Source organism: Enoplosus armatus, chromosome 17 (assembly GCF_043641665.1).
Source record: "Enoplosus armatus isolate fEnoArm2 chromosome 17, fEnoArm2.hap1, whole genome shotgun sequence".
In the NCBI taxonomy this organism is placed as follows: Eukaryota; Metazoa; Chordata; class Actinopteri; order Centrarchiformes; family Enoplosidae; genus Enoplosus; species Enoplosus armatus.
Genome location: NC_092196.1, coordinates 22,123,867 through 22,133,307, shown reverse-complemented (window position 1 = coordinate 22,133,307; position 9,441 = coordinate 22,123,867). Strand labels below are relative to the sequence as shown.

At 43.3% G+C, this 9,441-nt stretch overlaps 1 protein-coding gene across 1 annotated transcript; it reads right to left on the bottom strand.

The window, feature by feature from the left end:
• Window positions 1–2,114: 2,114 nt before the first annotated feature.
• myl4 (myosin, light chain 4, alkali; atrial, embryonic) lies at window positions 2,115–5,146 on the bottom strand. Its single transcript, XM_070923587.1, has 7 exons — window positions 5,048–5,146; window positions 4,319–4,346; window positions 4,071–4,220; window positions 2,895–2,968; window positions 2,680–2,779; window positions 2,216–2,293; window positions 2,115–2,143 (listed from the first exon to the last, which is right to left on the bottom strand). Exons 1-7 carry the CDS (start codon window positions 5,144–5,146, stop codon window positions 2,115–2,117), a joined length of 558 nt encoding a protein of 185 aa, XP_070779688.1.
• Between the last annotated feature and the right edge of the window lie 4,295 nt (window positions 5,147–9,441).

Here is a 9,441-nt window from a genome sequence, read left to right as displayed (position 1 = left end):
AAGTGTCCCCAGCTCTCTACGACCTTCCCAAGCTGAGATACACAAAATCATGACCAAAGGAAGTGACGTATCTCCGCAACGGAAGCTCGTACAGACTCGGGGGTGCTACCGTTGGAAAGGCCGGCCCACTATTTCAATTCAAGGACCTTGGTTTCAAGTCTCTACGACCTTCCGTTCAAAAGTTATTCACCAAAAAGTAAGTGAGCCCAGGCTCACTTTGGGTAAAACCCCCTAATCCTAACCCTAACCCTAACCCTAACCCTAACCCTAACCCTAACCCCTAACCCTAACCCTAACCCTAACCCTAGTCCATATATGCTAGACGAATGAGGGTTGCAAGTCTCTAGCACCTTCCCTTCAAAAGTTATGAACACAAAAACCACTCGGCCAATCACAATCAATGACAAAACACACTTTGGCGAATATCTCCCGAACCGAACCTCGTACAGTCTCAGAACCAGCATTCGTCTAGCATAATTCCACCACGCTGAACACGTAGGAAGTGTCCCCAGCTCTCTACGACCTTCCCAAGCTGAGATACACACAATTTCCGGCCAAAAAATGACGTAGCTCCGCATCGGAAGCTCGCACAGACTCGGGGGTGCTACCGTTGGAACGGCCGTAGTCAATATAGGGGGGGGCGTATCTTGGTTTCAAGTGTCTACGACCTTCCTATCACAAGTTATTCAAGAATAGCTGATCCTCAAATAGCTGATCGTGGTTTTTACCCCTATTCCCTTATTTCTTATTTCTTATTTCTAATTTTTTGTGTGGTGTATATATTTCATTCATTGTTTAAAGTGTGTTTTTTATATGTTTTCAGCACTTGTTTTAAAGCATTTTCTTACTAACCCATATTTTAGCACTTTATTAACATGTTTGTTTTTAGGTCATATAACCTTGTCGGCTCTTAACACACTTTTAGCATGTTTATGTGGGTCTTTTTAGCCGGTTCACCACAGGGACGGGCCAACACATAAGGTGCCCGTGGAGACCCAGGGAGGCTGGAGGATTCTTGTTAATTTACTTATTCCCGCTGACACACCTGTTCAGTGGCCCAGTTATACCGCATATTTTTATAAAAGAAACCTATTATAATTTTTATTTAAAATTTTTTTAAAAAAAAAAACACTTTTTAAAGAAGGAGAGGAGGCAAACATGGAAAAGCAAAAAACATATATATAGGGCTTTTATGAACAATCTTATTGACTTTTATGGAATTTTATTGGCCAAAGAAAAGTTTTTAACTAACTAATTTATTGTTCCCATGTGCCAGTGCACCTCGTAGTGTTCCTACGGAACACTCCGCTATTACCCAACCTAACCCTAACCCAAATTAAAGCCACTTGTCCACTTGTCCACCTAATGTCCAGGTGGACATACCTCTTTTGAGCCCTATACCCTAATTATACCCCTGGTTTTAAGTTTCGTTTTTACACATGCAGCTCAAGGTTAACCCCTTGTATTCCAGTTGTTTTTTAATCCCCTATATATCAAATACTGTTTTTAGTTTTATGTTCCCATTTTTAAACAATTGACGCATTCATAAATTACTTTGTATCTTAGGTTCTATGTAAATACCAATTCTTTTTAAGTCTTTGGATACCGATTCTTTTGTATCCCCTATATTTCTATACTATTTTTAGCTTTTAACCCGTAATGGTGATACCTTTTAAAATGTGTTTTTATGAATCAACATTTATTGATTCCTTAGTTTAATTCAAATACCAATTATTTTAACCCTTTGTTTACCCAATGCTGTTTAATCCCCTATGTGTCCAATAATGTTTTTAATCTTTAACCTCTGATGTGTAGGGTTAGGGTTAGGAACACTCTTGCAGTGGACTGACAAGGATCACAGCTGAAACAGTCAAAGTTAAACATATTTAGAAGTTTTATTGAAACACTGGATTCTTAACACAAAAAAGTGTTCACAGCCAAAAAGCAGGAATTGCAGATGCAAGAAAAAGAATGAACAGAGGAAGAAAGCAGTGAACGAGGAGACAGCAGGAACAAAGACTCCAACCTGAAACACAGACAGGCTGGTTTTGTATGGAAGTTACCAGATTCTATTGATTCTATCAAAACACTAATGAACACACTCACATGTTGTTTCAGCCAGCCATAACGTGCTTGACAAAAGCTGAAAGACAAACAGTTTCCATCAGTCATTATTTCCCAGATCTGTGTTTTGTATTTTTTCACTGTGTTTTACCTTCATAGTTAATACATCCATTAGCATCTTCCTGTCCTGCCAATAGCTTGTCAACTTCTCCTTCTGTCATCCTCTCTCCTGATAATACAGAACATACACAACATGTAGTCACAATGTCTGAGCATGCTCAGTGTGGATTAAGGCTGTGTGGACATAATGAAAGTAAAAACGCAATAAAAACACAACACTATGTTAGGCTTGGGTTTGGATTAGAAAGCACAGGACAAAACTTAGTTGGGAAAATTCACAGAATAATGCAGGTTCATAAGAATTGGATAACAAACAACTGGACCCTTTAATGTTTACACCTAAAATCCAATCACTGCTGACCGACTGTGAGATTATGAGTTCTTATGGCATCACTTAAACAATCATGTGCATGCTTCCATACAAAGGATTTCATCTTAATTTCACTTGTTCAGAAATAGTGTCTCATAACCCATAATGAACTGTGATCATCGTACCCAGAGTGACCAGAACATGTCTTAGCTCTGCACCCATCACCGTCCCATTTCCTTCTTTATCAAAAACTCTTAGGCCTTCAACAAAATCAGCATACGTCCCCTGTTAACACACACACATACATGTACATATACATATACACATAGTCAATGATACTTTTACAATTACATGAACTCCTTGATCTCTGTCCTGTGAGAGGTAAAAACCATTATCTTACTTTGTCTTTGGACTGAGCCACATGTTGCAACATCGGCAGGAAGGTCTCAAAGTCCACCAGGTTCTTGTCCATATCTGTTCAAAAATAGATAAAGAAGAGAAAACATATGTTGTTACATAATGTTTAAAGGTTGGGTACAAATTTAATCTAACACACACACATATATATGTAGTGCACACTTGGTAGTTCCGTTGTCATTCACAGAAACATTATATCCACTTACCATTTGTTGAGGTGCATTGGATATTCACCCTCCCATCAATTACTTTAATTGGAAAAACAGGGGCATAACATTTTCCTCTATTAATTGGTATGTTCTTGCACACTTTCATGGTCACATGAAATCCATCATTATATTTCTTTTTTATAATACTATTTTTGGCTTCAAAATAACTTCTTTTGGTTGAAGGAAAATGTTTATCAAAATATACATAATCCCTGTTAAAAATATAGATTATAAGAATGTCAAATCTGCCCCTGCTACTTCACCTATTTTTATATTTTGTACAAACTTTTAGTTCTAAATTATGCTACTTTCTACTCTTGAATGGGAGCACCGGTACTGTACAATTTCCCCCCGGGGATCAATAAAGTATTTCTGATTTCTGATTCTGATTTCTGACCTGCCTGCCCCTGTACCTCCCATCCTGTGCCTTCCTGAGTGGCTCTCTCCCTATGTGTGATTGTGAGTGGAGACAGCTGTGCTGGAGTCAGAGCTGAGCCCACCAGCTGCAACCTGTTCCACAATCAAGACCTTGACTAATACTCAGCCCAGCTACTTCCACGCTGTCAGATCACAGTCACTACTTCAGTTAGTCTATGCCTCCAGCCTCAATTTACCTACTTATAGCTATCCTGTTGTTTCTTGTTTCACCAACCTAACATTTTTCCCTCTCCCCTGCAGTTCCACCTGCTCTGACTCTAGCCCCTGTCTCCTGTTGTGTCAGCCTTGCTCCCCTGCTCTGGATCCCTGCTTTGTTCCCTTGGATCCCACTCTGTATCTGCCCTCCTTGGCCCCAAGCCCTCCCTACCTCAGCCACAGATCTCTCCAGCCATTGGCCCTAGACCCAGCCTGGATTACCAGCCCAAGATTCTCCTTGCCCTTTAAAGAAACATCCAGTTTTCTACATACGTGCGTACGTGCGTGCATGCATGTGCGCGTGCGTGCGTGCCCACCCTCAGATTTGGGGCGTCCCAACACTCTGACGACTTCAGCATTGGTTGGATTTTGTCCAAGAGCTCTCATCACATTTCCGCACTGAGAGAACGAGATCTTCATCTGATTCTCTGGAGTTTGGTCAAAGAGCTGGAAGGCTTCTTTAAACTCTACACACATGTCAGGGTTCATACTATGATTACTAATAAAATCAGTCTGTAAACAGCTAGTTCTAATCAAATGAAAAATATATGACTGTTTGTTTTACCTTCAATCTGATCAGCGCTGAACTCAATCTGAAAAAATAACAGAAAATGCTGATCTGGAATCAGCACATACTGATGAATGACCTTTATTACATAAAATTAATGATTCATCAAACTTAATTCTTTTTCATTACATTTCTCTTAGTACTTGAATGTACTGTTCTTTAGTTCTTCCAGGTACTTTTAGTACACTTTAGCATTTTTATTTTGTTCCATTTGTGGAGCACATTTCTTAAATGTAGATAAACATAATTATGTGACAGCTATATTCAGTAGTTAAAGTTAAAAAGTTGAAGAGTTAACCCCACTAAGAGTAAATCTTAGCTCAAATTGGGGTTTCCCAGACACTTAGATGATTCATAAAATCTGTTTATTCATTCTCTGATGAACACTCTGCCCCCCCTGCAGTTTAACTTTGTCCACCCATCCAGACTCCTCCAGCTTTAGTATTGGCATAACTTCTCTCTAACATTAACCCTCTGTATTCGTGTTCATTAATGTACTCACACTGCCAAAATAAAATGCATATCACATTAATGTTAAAACATCTGTATCCACAACATTCGTCTAGTCTGAATTAACTTTGTTATTTTACAATTTGAATGGAGAACACAACACAACAATTTTATTCAATGTTTCTATTAAACTGATTGGAAGTTTTAAAAAAGCTTTGACATATCTAATTCATTATGACAAAACACAGTCAGACAGACAAAGACAGACAGACAGACCTTGATGCTATGTGGGTCGAAGTCTGGTTCTTGAGCAGTTTCTGGTTCTGGAGAAAGTTTAACTGCTTCCATCTTTTGGTCTGGTTTCTTGGGGGCCATGATGGGTAGATGGACAATAAAACTGAATAAAAAGAAAATAAAGAGAGTAGAATCAGATATTAGAGGGTGAATGAAGGGAGACAGTGAAGTGAGGTAGAGGAGATTCCTCTGTGAGACAGTTTAAGTACCCATCACACAGAGTCCATCAGGTCCATATACGGTCAGAATATTAACTACTGAATGAATCCTCACAGGATTTCTACTGCAGACAGACACACTTAAAATAGATCTGAAACAAATTCCACAATCCTCTACTGACCCTACACAGAACACACATCTACTCAGACCACCTTAAGTAAAGAACACATTGACTGTTGTCTGCTGAGATCACCTTAAAAAGGAAAGACATCAACTGTTCTCTACTGACACTGCCTTAAATAGAAAACAGGCTTGTTCAAGATGAATTGCGCAGGCCTGGCTCATCTGAACGAGCCTCACATCTACTGTTGTCTGCTGAGACCACCTTAAATCAAAAACAGATTGACCATTCTTGTCCAGGTAACAAACTGTTGCTGGGGTTTTTTTTCGACATCAGGTAGATAGAATAGAAGCTACAGTTCACCGTTTTCAAAACAAAATGTAGGAAACAGATCATTATTTCCTGAATCAAATGTTGGTTTCATGAACAAGGAGAACAGCACTCACATGCAAACAGACAGGTAGAATACAGGTACTTTTTACTCTGCAGGTAGAGCAGGACCACTTATCACAGGGTTGGCAGTTTAATCCCTTACCTCTCCAAAGTCAAAGTTGTGAGGGAATTTTCCTTCTTTAGGCTAAATGTAGTATGACACAGTGGTTCCTCCAGGTCACATTCACGTCAGTTGTACACCTAATAGTAGTAGGGCATAGAGCAATAGTTCAACTCTCTGTCTGCAAGTAAAGTCTGGTCATGGTGCAGCTGTCCTGATAAGGTGAAGCTGTCTCCATCGTCTAGGAGACCAAGGTTGAGGTCGATAAGCTGCCACCTGGGTTCAGACTGCACATTGATAGACTGTTTTCCTCTAAGATATGCAATGAATAAATATGATGTATATACAATGTGACCATTAACATATGTAGGAATACTTCCTTCTTTACATTCCAATATCCAATAGAATCTTCACACATATGTATCTGTGTGAGGATAACCTTATTTGGAATACGAGGCAGTCTTCGTGTTCCAAAACAACAGGATAAAAGACTGCCTGTTTGCCCACTATCTTCAGAATCAGAAACTGTTTATTGCCAAGGAACATACATTACAAGGAATTTGCCGTGGTCTGAAGGCCCTATTGTTTTGACAACAAATATGTAGAATACAAAAGGTAAAATAAGAATAAAAATAAAAATAACATAAGATAAATAACAAACAGTGCAGTGTCCAAAATAAAGTAAAGTGTCCAGTGGGGGGAGGGTGCGTTAATGTAACACAGGGGGGACAGGGGGTGATGTATGTTAATATAACGAATAACTTGTGTTTGTGTTCGGGGGGGGGGTCAATGTAAGTTTGTCAGGTTGACTGCAGAGGGGAAGAAACTGTTTTTGTGGTGGGAGGTTTTGGTCCTGATGGACTGCAGCCTCCTGCCAGAGGGGAGGGGGTCGAACAGATGGTGTCCGGGGTGGGAGGGGTTGGCAGCGATCTTCCCTGCTCTCCTCAGGGTCCTGGAGGAGTACAGGTCCTGAAGAGATGGGAGGTTGCAGCCGATCACCCTCTCAGCAGAGCGGATGATACGCTGCAGTCTGCGTCTGTCCTTGGTGGAGGCTGCAGTGTACCAGACGGTGATGGAGGAGGTGAGGATGGACTCTATGATGGCAGTATAGAAGTGAACCAGCATTGTTTGTGGCAGGTTAAACTTCCTCAGCTGCCTCAGGAAGTACATCCTCTGTTGGGCTTTCTTGATGAGGGAGCTGATGTTCAGCTCCCACCGGAGGTCCTGGCTGATGATGGAGCCCAGGAAACGGAAGGACTCCACAGTGTCCACTGGAGAGTCACACAGGGTGATGTGGGCGGGTGGGGCTGCGCTCTTCCTGAACTCTACAACCATCTCCACTGTCTACAACCATCTCATCCTCTCCAGAGATGAGTCCGATGAGGGTGGTGTCGTCCACGAACTTCAGGAGCTTGACGGACTGGTGACTGGAGGTGCAGCTGTTGGTGTACAGGGAGAAGAGTAGAGGAGAAAGAACGCAGCCTTGAGGGGAGCCGGTGCTGATTGTCCGCAAGTCTGAGATGTGTTTCCCCAGCTTCACGTGCTGCTTCCTGTCAGACAGGAAATCTGTGATCCACCTGTAGGTGGGGTCAGGCACGTTCAGCTGGGAGAGCTTGTCCTGAAGTAGAGCTGGGACGACAGTGTTGAAGGCAGAACTGAAGTCCACAAACAGGATCCTGGTGTAGGATCCTGCGGAGTCCAGGTGCTGGAGGATGAAGTGTAGGGCCAAGTTGACGGCGTCGTCTACAGACCTGTTGGCTCTGTAGGCGAACAGCAGGGGGTCCAGCAGAGGGCCGGTGGTGGATTTGATATGGGACAAGACCAGGCGTTCAAATGATTTCATGACCACAGAGGTCAGGGCGATGGGTCTGTAGTCATTTAATCCTGTGGGCCCTGGTTTTTTGGGGACGGGGATGATGGTGGAGGCCTTGAAGCAGGCTGACACGTTGCATGTCTCCAGTGAGGTGTTGAAGATGTCTGTGAACACCGGAGACAGCTGATCGGCGCAGCGCTTCAGGCAGGATGGGGAGATGGAGTCTGGTCCAGCAGCTTTCCGGGGGTTTTGTCTCTTGAAGAGCCTGTTCACATCTCTTTCAAGGACAGACAGAGGTGTCGATACTGGAGGAGGGGGGGCAGCTGTAAGAGGTGTAAGAGTTCAGCCCCAGGTGTGATGAGGGGGGTTGGGGCTGTTGGGCTGGAGCTGGTGGGTGATGGTGTTGGGGATGGTGTCAGGACTGTCCCATTGTCTTTCAAAGCGACAGTAGAAGTTGTTGAGACTGTTGGCGAGGCATCGGTCGTTAGTAGAGTTCGGGGCGCATGGCTTGTAGTTGGTGATCTGCCTGAGCCCCCTCCACACAGAAGCAGAGTCGTTGGAGGAGAACTGGTTTTGTAGTCTCTCTGAGTACAGTCGTTTAGCTTCCCTCACAGCCTTGCTAAACTTGTACTTGGCTTCCTTAAACTCTGCTCTGTTGCCACTCTTACATGCCCCTTCCTTTTCCAACTTCAGCTGTCGCAGTCTTGCAGTGAACCAGGGTTTGTCATTGTTATAACTCACCCTGGTGCGAGATGGTACACAGCAGTCCTCACAGAAGCTGATATATGAAGTCACAACCTCTGTGTATTCATCCAGACTGTTGGTAACAGTCCTGAAAACATCACAGTCAGTGCAGTCCAAACACGCCTTCAGGTCCCCTGCAGCTTCACTGGTCCACTTCTTTGATGTTCTCGCAACAGGCTTAGAAAGTTTTAATTTCTGCTTGTATGCAGGAATCAGGTGGACCATGTCGTGGTCAGAGTGTCCAAGTGCAGCGCGGGTGACGGCGTGAAAAGCGTTGCTGACTGTGGTGTAACAGTGATCCAGAGTGTTCCCATCCCTGGTGGGGCATTTAATAAACTGTTTGTATTTGGGGAGTTCATGTCTGAGGTTACCTTTGTTAAAGTCACCGAGGACAATAACTAAGGAGTCCGGGTTGGTCCGCTCCGTTTCCAGTATCTGGTCGGCAAGTGCGCGCTGTGCGTCCTGCACGCTGGCCTCCGGTGGAATGTAAACACCGACCAGAATGAATGAAGCGAACTCACGGGGGGATTAGTATGGTTTACAGTTCATGAAAAAAGTTTCCAGGGAAGGAGAGCAATGCCGTTGGATCACTGTCACATCGTTACACCAGCTGCTGTTGATGTAGAAACAAATAGCTACACCCTTTGTTTTTCCGGAGAGGTGTGCGTCACGGTCCGCTCAGAGAAGCTGGAATCCGTCGGGAATTCTTTCCCCCAGCCATGTCTCCGTGAAGCACAAAACAGCAGATGAATAAAAGTCCTTGTTTCTCCTTATCAGTAGCTGGAGTTCGTCCATCTTCTTCCCCAGTGAGCGCACGTTAGAGCGAAATATTCCAAGTAGAGGTGTGTGTTGTCCTCGCCGGCGAAGACACATGAGCGCACCGGCACGTTTCCCTCTACGTCGACGTAGAGCTGCAAAGGTGAGAGCACCTTTGACCAGAATGTCCCATAAAACAGTTAAAGATACAAGAAATTCGGGAAACAAATCCACTGGAGTTGTTCCCCTGATGTTCATGAGCTCTTCTCTGGTGAAAGAGCTCCGTGAAC

What these genes read in the sequence shown, in the direction of transcription:
- myl4 (XM_070923587.1), bottom strand. Translation starts at nt 5,146, where the DNA reads ATGGCCCCCAAGAAACCAGACCAAAAGATGGAAGCAGTTAAACTTTCT. An exon ending in CAGCGCTGATCAGATTGAAG is followed by an intron (nt 4,221 to 4,318) that starts GTAAAACAAACA and finishes ACATGTGTGTAG; the next exon opens with AGTTTAAAGAAGCCTTCCAG. An exon ending in GGGACGCCCCAAATCTGAGG is followed by an intron (nt 2,969 to 4,070) that starts GTGGGCACGCAC and finishes ATTTTTGAACAG; the next exon opens with ATATGGACAAGAACCTGGTG.